This window comes from Abramis brama, assembly GCF_963993115.1.
Source record: "Abramis brama genome assembly, chromosome: 21".
Taxonomy (NCBI): Eukaryota; Metazoa; Chordata; class Actinopteri; order Cypriniformes; family Leuciscidae; genus Abramis; species Abramis brama.
Genome location: NC_139983.1, coordinates 5,522,510 through 5,535,980, shown reverse-complemented (window position 1 = coordinate 5,535,980; position 13,471 = coordinate 5,522,510). Strand labels below are relative to the sequence as shown.

Sequence of the window (13,471 nt, the reverse complement as noted above, 5' to 3'; positions counted from 1 at the left end):
CGGTAGGGTTCAACATAGAACCAGGGTTTTTTGTTCAATTTTAAAGAACCCTTTATGCCAAAAAGGTTCTATATAAGGAGAAGTGAAAAGCCTTGTACAGATACTAGAAATCATGAAAAATAGACCGAATTTGACTTTATAATGTGAAGTTTATATTGTTTTTTCCTCTGAAGTCAAGTTTGATCATGCGAGTTTCTGTTAGATCTGGTGTCTGTGAGATTTGCCACTTTGAAATCGCTACTACTACTGTGTACTTTCTGAGAATTATACTGTTAGAAATCATTTGAAACTGTCCTTATGACTGTGGTCTCCCATGGTTTTAAAATGAAAATCGTCTTGTGTGTCCCAGGCCTTAGCCAGAGCTCAGTTATGATGATTATAAGATCTGGCGTCTGTTAAATCACCTCAGATGTATTGCGTGAGCTGTGAAGAACGGACCACAGCTTGAGCAGCAGAACCAGCACATGCTACAGCATACAGTGACACTTCAAGATCTGCTAAACCCACAGCATTCTGATACATCATGACTCACGCCGAGGAGGAGCCAACGATCTCAGGCCAAACCTCGTAAATGATTCAACATTTACAGATAGTTGCTTATTTGAAATACTAAAAGTGAAGTTTTAATTCCAACAAATTCTCATTGTGTATTGTGTTTGGAGGCTGATGCTTCTACGAATGCAGTGCAGTGGTCAGAAGAGTCCATTGCCAGTGTAACAGAGGCCAGCTAGCGCCTGACTCTCATGCCGGAGACCCGCACGGAGCGGGGTGTGAAGGACCCGGTGAGAGGGGTTAGAGTTGGCATTAGTCCAAAACTGTAAATACATTGTAGACACAGCTAATGACGTCCGTTACAGTGCTGTAGTCTATCTGAAGAGGCGCTCCGGGATATTCATTTTGTTTCTTTGTGTTCTCTATTTGGAGATTTAAAGGGGACCTAGTATGCCCTGCTATAACGTTTTGATTTTGTTTTTCTACTAGTTTTTGTACTTTGTAAAAGGTAGTTTTTCTACTTTGTTGTTCTACCCAGTCTGTCAGTAACGCTCTGTTTAGTTCCTGTCTCTATGAAGCTCCTCCTCCTGAAAAATACAGTGTGCTCTGATTGGTCGGCTGGACTAGTGTGTTGTGATTGGTCAAGCACTTTGAGTGTGTTGGGCAAATTACCATAGCCGCCAGTTTCAACACACTACTAACTAACTCAACCAGGCCCCGCCCCTTTATTCTGTGTATTAATTATTCAAATGAGGAATATTGTGACGTGTTCGTTTCCGGAAGAAACTCAAGACTACAATGGAGGTGTTTCAGGAGTTCAGAAACACTGACACTGATATTGGGGAGGACTTGTCCCTCAATGCCTGTGATGGTTATAACTAAAGAAAGATGAACATGTGAAAAAGCATAATACTGTAGGTCTCTTATTACATTTGTTTACATTATTTAATATAATGGTAAATCCAGGCACAGGAAGCGGTGGACAGAGCGGAGGCACGGCTGAGGCATGGTGTCTTGGTTGGCAATGTGGCGGTGGGACATGCAGACCTGGGCAGTTTTCCTAAGCCACGCTATGACAAAGTAAGAGGGAGGGAGAAGCGTCAGTTGGTGCAGGACGAGGTGCGCAGGCAGAGGTGGCACACTGGAGCATATCCTCAGCTGCTGTCCAAAGGCTTTGGGGTGACATGACCAGGTCCTCAGGGCTCTGGCAGACACAGTCACCGCAGCGATTCAGAGCAGTAAGAGTCAGCATCCCTCCAAGCAAACCATCTCTTTTGTCAGAGCTGGGGAGAAGGTACATCAACAGCCATGCTCCCCAGGTGGGCTCCTCGCCAATGCAAGAGACTGGCACCTTCAAGTGGACCTGGGAAAGCAGCTCAAGTTCCCGACTTACATCACGGCCACTTCACTCCGCCCAGACGTGGTGATAACATCGGAGTTGACCAGGCAGGTGGTCATAGTGGAGCTTACTGTCCCCTGGGAAGACAGATTGGAGGAGGCAAATGAGCGCTAGAGAGCCAAGTATGCAGAGCTGGTGGAGGAGTGCAGGAGCGGCGGCTGGAAAGCACGCAGTGAGCCAGTGGAGGTCCGTCGCCGGGGCTTTTGCTGGACAGTCGTTGCTCCGAACTCTCAAACTCCTTGGAGTTAAAGGACAACTGTGCAGGTGAGCCATAAAGAACATCTCTGAGACTAGCCAAAGAGCCTCACAATGGCTGTGGATCCGGAGGGGGGATCTGTGGAGTAGCATGCACTTGGACACAGGCCGGTGATCACCCCCGACAGGGTCGCCCGGGCGAGGGTGTCTGTTGATTAAAGACCCAAAACACCTGCTGACCCTGTTCATCACTGATGACGTGTCCAAGTTGCACCAGAAGGTGTATGTTAGAACAATAGAATGAACAGAATACAACTTTCAAACAAACTTAGAAAAGAACTTTGAAATATCTTTTGGAATAGAATAGAATAGAATAGAATAGAATAGAATAGAACTTTAATATTTTTACATCTGAAGAAAGTGCGAGTGGTGCTTGCCATGCAAAACTTATTATCATGATGCTATATCTTCTGAGTGGATTTCAGCACATTGCTATATGGTTGCTAGGGTGTTGTTGTGGGTGGTTGCTAGGTGGTCACTTGGCTGAGTTTTTTGCTCCCATGAAAAAGAAAACAGTAGGAATTTTTCTACACTTGAGCCAGCAGAAGGGAAACCAGGAGGAGATGTGTGTGTGTGCTTTGGCAGCAGGGTTGTAAATGCCAGCTGTGGCTCTGAGAGGATTAAGAGGATCATGTGGTTCATTTTAGAGGCTGTTCCAGGATCAGGTGAGGCTTGTTTATCCTTTTAGCTTCTTGCAGCTCCAGCGAACAATGAAGAAACTGCAGTCATCAACGAAATCACTAATTAATCGAACTCCACCTGATAACCGTTACCAGAGCAGAACAAAGCCTAACACAAGAAAACACTCATAGACACGTCCTATAGGACGCAAAGGAGTGATAGAAAATCACAGATGAAAATCACTAATTTCCAGTGCCTTTCTGCACAGACCTAATCTAAAGAGCTGAGCGACATCAGCACATAAATAATCACAATAATAATCTGCTAGAACTGCATGTAAAAATCTCGTTCTGATATAGAGATGAGAGGGGAGCTGATGTTGTTCCTGGCCCATCTGTAGATCCTTAGATGTCCTGCAGTGGGGGGAGATCTTGAATCTTCTTGAATATAATATTTTGTTGGTTTTCTTGCTTTTGCATGTTCATAATTTCTTTGTATGAAAACCTGGACAAAAATTATGTCGGCTCAATTTGGCATGCAATATGCTAACAAATTATTAAAGAAATATTTTAATAGTATTTGAAGAAAGGAGGAATATGTAAATTGTCCTGGGCTGGACATCACTTTTGGCACCTGCAAAATGTTTCCATGACTCAAATCTAAGCTAACCTACAGTGAATGCCTGGCCACTTTCTCTCAGATATCAGTAAATTAGATGAGGCCATTTTAGTGCACATCAGTTGCACAACTTTTCTAGCCTTTCTTTAATATTAATTCTTTATTAATTGAACTGTCTGGAAAACGTTGATGCTGAGATGGGAACAGCTGTGGCACATTATCAGAGCTGTTGATGGGCTGGGATGACCTCATATGAGGAAAGAACCAGCAGAAGAAAGTCCTCTCTGACTGCCAGAGCAGATGTTGATGAGCAACAGCCTGTTAACCTGCAGAGGTGAAACATCTGGATCATGCTAATGAAGACAACAGCAGGACAACACTGTGAGCTGATGCTGGAGGCAACTCAGGCATATCTGCTTTTGGAATGGAATGGAATGGAATGGAATAGGTTATTTTTCACATGACAAAAAAATGATTGTCCCATGATGGAAGTAATGGATTATGTTGTATATACAGCGGGGGAAATAAGTATTGAACACGTCATCATTTTTCTCAGTAAATATATTTCCAAATGTGCTATTGACATGAAATTTTCACCAGATGTTGGTAACAACCCAAGTAAGCCATACATACAAAGAAACAAACAAACATAAGTTCAGAAATTAAGTTATGTGTAATAATGTGAAATGACACAGGGAAAAAGTATTGAACACATGAAGAAAGGGAGGCGCAAAAAGGCATGGAAAGCCAAGACAACAGCTGAAAACTTACAGTAATTAAAAAGCAATCCAGCCCCCTGTTAGTGCAAATTAATAACAGCTGGTTCAGTCCCAAGTGATGGCCTACAAAAAGGTGCCAAGGTGTCACACAAGACACATCTCATGATGGATAAAAGCGAAGAGCTGTCTCAAGACCTTTGCAACCTAATTGTTGCAAAACATAATGATGGCATTGGTTATAGGCGCATTTCTAAGCTTCTGAATGGTCCAGTGAGCACTTTTGGGGCCATAATACGGAAGTGGAAAGACAATAATTTCACCATAAATTTGCCTCGACCAGGTGCTCCTCGCAAGATTTCTGATAGAGGAGTGAAAAGAATAATCAGAAGAGTTGTCCAAGAGCCAACACCAAGTTGTATGGTGTTTTTAGGGTAATGTGCACTGCCATTTCTCCTCCAAACATGGTGTGTATTATGGCATCCAAACAGTTCAATTTTGCTCTCATGTGACCACACTATATTCTCCCAGTATTTCACTGGCTTTTCCAAATGTTGTGCAGCAAACTTTAAATGAGCTTCAACATGCTTTTTTCTTCAGTAATGGAGTCTTGCGTGGTGAGCGTCATAGTTCGAATTACAGGGGGTACTGGGGGGTACTATACCCCCCAATGAAGACCAAGTACCCCCCAAAGGGACAGAAATATCAGTTTTGGGGGGGTCAGATAATTTTTCTGATATTGTGAAAAAATATAATTAGTTACAATACAAGTCAACTCCTATTTTCAATGTAGGAACATTTTAATGTAAAGCGATTTCAGATACCCCTATTGTGGACCGTACCATTTTTAACCTTCGTGGCTAGAAGCAACGGAGATAGAGAACGACTTCAACTTCTCAAGCAAGTGTCAACGTTGAATGACAAAACGCTAGTTCATTCTTTTCAACATTCCTTATTGTATATTCAAAAATATTTAAATTTATCTAATTTAATACAGTTATAATTTTTCAATGTAAATGATTCAATTTAATTGGTAACAGCCTAGTGTCTAATTATTTTAATTCAATATATTTATCAAATTTAAGAATTTGAAATGAAAGATGGAGCATGCATTTAATAAAATTAGGGGAAAATGCCCTTTATAAGGTACAAAAAATATTCTGAGTGTTTTCAAACAGTGATGTAATGAAACATTTACAATTTAAGTTTGAAGGGAGTAAAGCCTCTGTTTAGGCTATTAAGGAAATTTAATTTTGCCAAAAGAAGAACTTTTATTTTAAATAAATGTTCATTTTGAAGCAGCCTACTTCAGTGTGATATGTTACCATATTATCATGCTTAACACTGAGAATTTGAATAATTGTGATGTGATGATCAGATGCAGATATCTAAATCAAAGAATATAGGCGGTTTGCAGGTGGATTATTTATTTTTAACAGTGGATTCAGGTGACTCAAAGTGCACCAGATTAATGAATTTATCTTTAAAATGTACAAAATTTTCTTACGGGGGAGCATGCCCCCGGACCCCCCTAGAGGTACCAAGCTCCACCAACAACAAAAAAATGTAGGAAACACATTAGCCTATAATATAGGCCCTATATGATGATCGACATAAAAAATAAACATTGAATTATCTTACTATTAAAATACATTATTATGATTTTACCACCTCCGCCTCATTTTGAGTCAAGAAAAACCCTGAAGCGTGCATACAGGCCATGGCGGTGGAGTGCATTACTTACTGTTTTCTTTGAGACAACAGTACCTGCTATCTGCAGGTCTTTTTGAAGCTCTCCACAAGTGATCCTTGGCTCTTGGACAACTCTTCTGATTATTCTTTTCACTCCTCTGTCAGAAATCTTGCGAGGAGCACCTGGTCGAGGCAAATTTATGGTGAAATGATTGTCTTTCCACTTCCGTATTATGGCCCCAAAAGTGCTCACTGGAATATTCAGAAGCTTAGAAATGCGCCTATAACCAATGCCATCATTATGTTTTGCAACAATTAGGTTGCGAAGGTCTTGAGACAGCTCTTTGCTTTTACCCATCATGAGATGTGTCTTGTGTGACACCTTGGCAATGAAACCTTTTTGTAGGCCATCATTTGGGACTGAACCAGCTGTTATTAATTTGCACTAACAGGGGGCTGGATTGCTTTTAATTACTGTAAGTTTTCAGCTGTTGTCTTGGCTTTCCATGCCTTTTTGCGCCTCCCTTTCTTCATGTGTTCAATACTTTTTCCCTGTGTCATTTCACATTATTACACATAACTTAATTTCTGAACTTATGTATGCATGGCTTACTTGGGTTGTTACCAACATCTGGTGAAAATTTCATGTCAATAGCACCTTTGGAAATATATTTACTGAGAAAAATGATGACATGTTCAATACTTATTTCCCCCGCTGTACAGTATAAGAAGGGATTATTTGCATTAGGCAATTTTTGGTTCAATGAATTTTAGTCTGCAAACCGTCCAATACAAGAAAACATCTTGTTAACACTAGAAGAACTGTAACCAATCTGTACATTCATTTAGTTCACAAATGCCATGAAACCTTAGAGAACCTTATAGGACCATTATTGTATTCATCAAAGGACATTCAATTGATCAGAAGTGACAGTAAAAATATAATGTTTAAGATTTCTATTTCAAATAAATGCTGTTCTATTAATCTTTATATTCATCAAAGAATCCTGAAAACAAGTGCGGCACAGTGTCCACAAAAAAAAAAAAATTCACACACATCAGGGTTTACGACTGTTTTTAGGAATTTGGCAGCCAGGTTACATAAATAGTGAATCTCATTTAAAGTAAATAAATAAAACAGCTCATGTTCAGTTTGACCTCCTGTGGTTGTCAGTCACTATTTTCTGAATCACCCTTTCATGGATCATTTGTAGAAAAGGAATGAATGAATGAATGAATGAATGAATGAACTGTTTAAGAGTATATTTACATATGACAAAACACTTTTGTTTGTTTGTTTCTTTTTTAATAAAAGATTTTAAATAACTCTATGTCACTGTATTCTTGGCACACGTGATGTGATGTGTGTGATGTAATGTGATCTGATGTGTGTGTGTGTGATGTAATGTGATCTGATGTGTGTGTGATGTGTGTGATGTAATGTGATCTGATGTGTGTGATGTAATGTGATCTGATGTGTGTGATGTGATCTGATGTGTGTGTGTGATGTGTGTGATGAAGGAGGGACGGGCTCTAGGACCTGCGCGAAACCCACCAGAGATCCGCTCGATCAGCGCAGCTCTAGTCTGAAGAGGCTGTTCACTGCGCACGGCTTCATCATCATCATCCTCCTCATCACCGACAACACACACACACAGACACACGTAGCGGGTCGCCAGCGCTCGGAGCCGCTCATGATGCGCAGGATTCGGGCCAACGCCATCCTCATCCTCACCGTGGCCTGGATCCTCGGCACCTTCTATTACCTGTGGCAGGACAGCAAACCCTCCTCTTCATCCTCCTCCTCTTCCTCGGGCTCCCAGCTGAAGATCCACGGGCTGAAGTCCTCCTCCGGGAGGCTGGAGGAGCGCACTCTTCCTCTGATCGTGAGTAACGGTAACGGTGATGAAGATGAAGATGATGATGCATGTTTATGCATGTTGACATACAGCAGCTTTCACTGCTGGTATATGGAGCTAGTGTGTGTGTGTGTGTGTGTGTGTGGATCTCATCAGCGTGATGTCAGGTTTATAAGAGGCTTTTCCTTAAGCCAGCTGCAGGTGTGTGTGTGTGTGTGTGTTTGCAGATACATGTGCTGCTTTTGTTGAGATTTAACCTACTATAAACTATGCAGGCTATCAGTAACACCCTGTGTCATTTATCAGCAATACAAGACATTTGTATTTTGGTTTCATGTCTGGATTTCTATTATAATTCGGAACCAGTACTGACAGATTCTAATTAGAATTTTCTTATATTCTTATAAAGGTCTTTAACATCCATGGAACCTTTCAAATGCACAAAAAGGTTCTTTACAATGGAAAAAGGTTCTTTAGATTATTAAAAAGTTCATGATTATACAAAACGGTTATTTTAAGATCTAGCCGCTGAAAGGTTCTTCTATGACATCACTGCAAAAAACCCTTTTGGAACCCTCATTTTTAAAAGTCTAGATTTCAACATTACAAATATGTAATATTTTGGAATATATAATAGTACTGTAATAGTGGTTCCAATAGCACTGGGGGAAATGATAAAACTTGATTTTATAGAAAATATAGCATTTTAAAACTTCCAACCTCGTTGTTGAGAAAGATCTGCTTCAAACTCATCCTGACATGAAGTGTAAATGACAGAAGAATGCTGATTGAGTCTGATCCAGTGTGTGTGTGAGGTGTGTGTTCTGTAGGACAGCTGTTTGCTGTTTGTTTTGCTCTTCTCACAGTTTGACTCCACATTCATCAGGTCGAACACAGGCAAACACTTGAGTTTGACTTCTCAGTCTGCCGGCTTCTAAAAACAATGCGTGATTTGATTTCAGTGATTCTACACATTCAGAAAGATCACAGAATCAAGGAATTTTGTCGCGTCTAAAGTTAAATTGTGAAAATGCAGATGCTTTAACGAAGATCAAAGAGTCCTGCATCCCTGAACTGTGTCCTGTGTCCATGGCAACAGAGCATCACTCCTGTGAGTGTCATGACAAACACACACACACACACACACACGTGTTTACATGCACAAAAGCTAATGGTAAAATGAGTTCTGAATGCCTCTTATCCTGGGGCCTTGGAAATACTCTGTAGAAAATATTATTCATTTATCTTAATATTGAATTTGACCAGTGGTTTCTTAATAATTACAGATCATTCTTGATCATTCAGTTTAATATATTCTCTATGTTAAAGTGGATGGGATGGCCAATATAGTGCTGATATATATTTATGATATTGGCTAATGCAATTTAATTACAAGAACTGTGATCTACACATACTGTATGTGCTGAAATTTAATGATAGTGTTATCATACAGTATTTACTAATATATACTGTATATGTATATATATATATATATATATATATATGTAAGGGTTAATGCCCGACGAGGTGTCCATTGTCAGGTATTAATGGACGACGGCGAGGCGTGAACTGTCCGACGCGCAGCAGCATTAATACCTGACAATGGACACCTCGAAGGGCATTAACCCGCTTATACCATGGTCACTTGCCAAATAACACATTTTTAAAACATTAGTTTATATTTTAATTAGTTTTACAATCGAAATCTAAAGTTTTTTTACAAACAATAACTTGGTTTCCCTGGTTACGCCTGATGGTTTATTTCTAGGTGTCCTATATCACTTTTTAATGGACACCCTGCAGCCAATCAGAATCGAGTATTCACCCAGACCATGGTATAAATATATATAAAATATTTTTGTGGCCTATTAATATTTAAATATATATTTTTAAATTTGTAAATAAACAAAAGAATAATGGAATGCGTTTTTAGTTTTTTTACTTCACAATTTGACGGAAACTGTCACTTTTAAAGAAAGACTGCTCGCGCTCACACATACTGTACGCATTTAAACAAGTATGCCTATAGACTAAACACGTAATACACATGTGAACGCCGTCACCGTTTTCACAGATTCACGTTTTTGAAGATGATAACGGTATCGTTTTCAAAACTTCTTTCAAAGTTAATTAAAAAAAACTATTTCAAAGTTTGTATTCTCTGGCCACCAAAACACCTGTGTCGTGTAAATGAACCAGAAGACGTTAAAAGTTTTCTGTTTTCAGTTGAAAATGGAGTCGTGTAAGCGGCCGCCAAGTTAATGACTAATGATTTTTACAACAGAAATGAATCAATTAGAAACTTAAGTTACTCGATCTGCTGGACAGCCGAAACAATCTGTGCTGCATAATTTTCCTGTTATCTCTGTAAAGCTGCGTTGAAACAATCTGTATTGTAAAAAGCGCTATATAAATGAATGTGACTTGTTGTTTCTTTGTGAAATTCACTAGCAATTTCTGACTGAAAATTATTTCTACACCAGTTATTTTTTTCAGTGTAGGCTGTTTATGAACTGAGAGCAAGCTAATGCAGATCATTGTATGCAGATTTATAAGCCTGGCTATCATAACACAGAGTCTATTACTAATAAGAATGGACCAGCGTTGGCTTGTCCTCATAAAACCCCATTAGCGGAGCGCTGTGAACTACAGTAATGCTCGACTTTACCTCGAGTAATCCCGCTCTCCATTAGCAAACCTTGATATCTGATCCACCCTGTAAAAGAAGATGAAATGATTGTGCACTCTCTATTAATGACACAACAAGTCCTGAAAGAATAGGATAGCCAATATATGTGCTTTATCACAGTTATAAGCTGTAACTCAAGCTGATTTTATATGGACAGTGTCTCTGGAGCATTGTTGCACAACACATTTAAAGAGTTGCCCTGAGCCAATAGCAGATCTTCCCTGAACTGAGGACTTCATGCAGTGCATCAATCTCAGCTAATGCTCTTTCATGAGGAGAACAAATGCTGAAATATCAGTGCAAGCATCTCTCTCATGCTCTATTGTGTTCAGTTTAGGAAGAGGAACAGAGGCACTTCCCGTTCCACAGGGAATTTATTAGATGTGTCTTTTATGCTAAGTGCATATCAGAGTGTTTGTTTCAGTGAGCAATATTTGCTCTCGCCAGCTCTTCCCAGCGTGATTTGCATGTTCCTCCGAGCGCAAACGGATGACATTAGTGCAGTTCTGCTAATGGCCTGGTTTGATTTTGTTGTACTTGTCCATTTGATGCATGTAAACAGCCCGAAACGCTTGGACACACTCATAACACACACCAGATGTGTCTTATCAGGGTTGTTAGTGACTCGACTGAAGGGTTGATCAGTCACTGTTATGAAGTGAAGCAATATCCAGCTTTATATGAACTCCTGTGTACAAATGACCTACAAAGGTTGTTTCAATCCAAGTTTGGGTCAAATATGGACAAACCCAACCGTTGGGTTAAAAATGTAATTAAAAAACTTAACCCAACCCTTTTTTATCCAAATTTGGGTTGAAACAAGCCGGCATTTTTTATTTTTGTATTATCTTTAATTATTCAGTGCTTGCTATAATAATAATAATAAAAAGCAAATATTATATAAATAAATATTATGATAATAATAAAACGTGCGTTTAAAATTTTCACTCAGATGTTATGATAATATAATTTGTAATTTTAGGGTTAAAAAAAACGTAATTAATAGATATCGCCATCATTTCCCAGTTGATTACATAAAAAAATTGCAAACATTTTGGACATTGGATAAAGCCAGGTTCAGAATTCTTGTTTCGTACTGTTGACATATTAAAGATAAAGCTTTTTACTGAGGGGATTTTGGATATCTCTTTTTTTACCACTTCATAAATGTTCATGTTTTAGGAATAAAATGTTTATGCAAGTGCTACTTAAAAGTAGATTTCTGAAAAACATCGGCCTTTGAAGATATGAATCGTAATTGAAATCTACAGATATAATAAACAGTGTGTTTTGGATGTTTTGTTTCCAGTAGTCTGAACAACATGTTATGAAAAGCCCACATAGAATTGACCAGTGTCTGAGAAACATAAAACAGAGCGTCAGGGTTAATCTGTCCGCTTTGGTTTGGGGTTTTCATCAGTTTCTATGGTTATTCATTGTTTGATTAGTGTTTGTTAATTGGTTTGGTTCTGAGTATTCAAGCCCAGTGTTTTGTTCTGTTCATTGTCCGTCCTCATCACGTTTATATCGGTTGTTCTGTTCATGTTCTTTGCCTAGAGAGTTTTGTTAAGTAAATATTTACGGTGCTGCTGCATTTTGATCCATCATCATCACTGTTCTTCAACCGACTGCGACACAGACCAAATGTTCTGCAGTCGTTCATCTGAAGAACAGTGTGTGTGTGTGTGTGTGTGTCTGTGGGGATGTGTCCTCATGTTATCTTAAACCGCAGATGTGCATCTCAGCTCTGATCAGATCAGGACACATTCACTGCAACCTGCCGTTTTAAAGCAGAGAAAATCTATAAGATGGCGTATGAACAACTTCAGTGAAGGAAAATAAAGCACACGTGACCATGTTGAAAACAAAATGAAATTCTACACACACAATAACATTGTATGTCTGCAACATGTTTTAGCTCATTGTCATGTGACTTTATTGTATCTGTTGTTGGGATGCATGATTTTTTTTGGGGGGAAAGATTAGTGGTTAGCTGTGCAAAAATTGTATGATTATATATCATTATGGCTGCAAAATAAAAATTATTATTAGTAGTAGTATTTATTGCAAAATAAAAAATATAAAAATACTAAAAAAGAAAATAAAAAATGTAGTGTTTAAGAAAAATTATATAATAATAATAATACATTTATTTAATAATACTTTATGTACAATAATAATACTTTTTAACCTCAGGGAGGCCGAAATCTTGTAATTATGCATCAATGTGGCTATAAAATAATAATAATAATAATAATTACTATTATTATTATTATTACTAAATAAAGATTGCTTAGGAAATATTACTGTAATATTTCACGGTTAAATTAATAAAAATCACGATTTCAGCTTCATTTCAATTAATTTTGCTGCCCTAATCTGTCTTGCTAATATAACACCCATAGAGGTTAAAGTAACAGTACACCCTTCTAAATGCAGATTCTGTGTTTTGGTCCAATAAGTAATACCTCAGTGTTATTTTAGAAAATGACTGGTCATCCAATATTTGATATCTTTAACACACTCTGTCAACTTGGATAATTTAGAGATTTCATAGTTATGCCACTTCGGCATAACAGTGGAACCTAATTCCATGTTTTCTAATAATATTACCAAGTGGCAGCATATTTATTAAAAATAAATCTGAGCTAAGCTGTAGCTGTAAGCTAACAGTGCCTGTTCACTGAGTCGCAGCGGGTTTCTGAACAGGTTTGGATAAAGCAGGTCTTTGGAGCTCTAAGTGCATCTATAAGCGTCCGCTGCTCTTTCTCAAAGTGTTTATGGAATGTGGGATTTTCAGCTCTATTTTCACTTCTTCAGAAATGTAAGGTGAGGTCGCTCTGAGCTAAGCCTCTCTCGACAGCGCATGAATGCTTCCACTTATATCTCTGTATCACAGCTTGATTCTCTTTTTCTTTTAGCTCCATTTTTCTGCATTTCTAAGTGTTGAACATGGTTGATCTTTAGGCAGGCTAGCCATTGGTTTCATGCACTGGTCAGTTTTGGAAATCTGGGCTATTTTGCCTCCATAACGTGTCTTCTTTCAGACTAGTGGCAAAAAATACACATTTTATTCAGTATTAGTTACTTGATCTAAGAATGTTTTTGGTTTTGTGGTTAAGGTCCATTT

The 13,471-nt window shown here is 38.6% G+C and overlaps 1 protein-coding gene across 1 annotated transcript in view; it reads left to right on the top strand.

Moving 5' to 3' along the window:
• Window positions 1-7,216: 7,216 nt before the first annotated feature.
• galnt16 (UDP-N-acetyl-alpha-D-galactosamine:polypeptide N-acetylgalactosaminyltransferase 16) overlaps window positions 7,217-13,471 on the top strand; it is a 56,744-nt gene continuing 50,489 nt past the window's right edge. Inside the window, exon 1 of the mRNA XM_084096248.1 lies at window positions 7,217-7,679. Within this exon, the coding sequence (XP_083952374.1) occupies window positions 7,287-7,679 (393 nt within the window). The 5' untranslated portion in view covers window positions 7,217-7,286. The remainder of the gene's footprint in view (window positions 7,680-13,471) is intronic.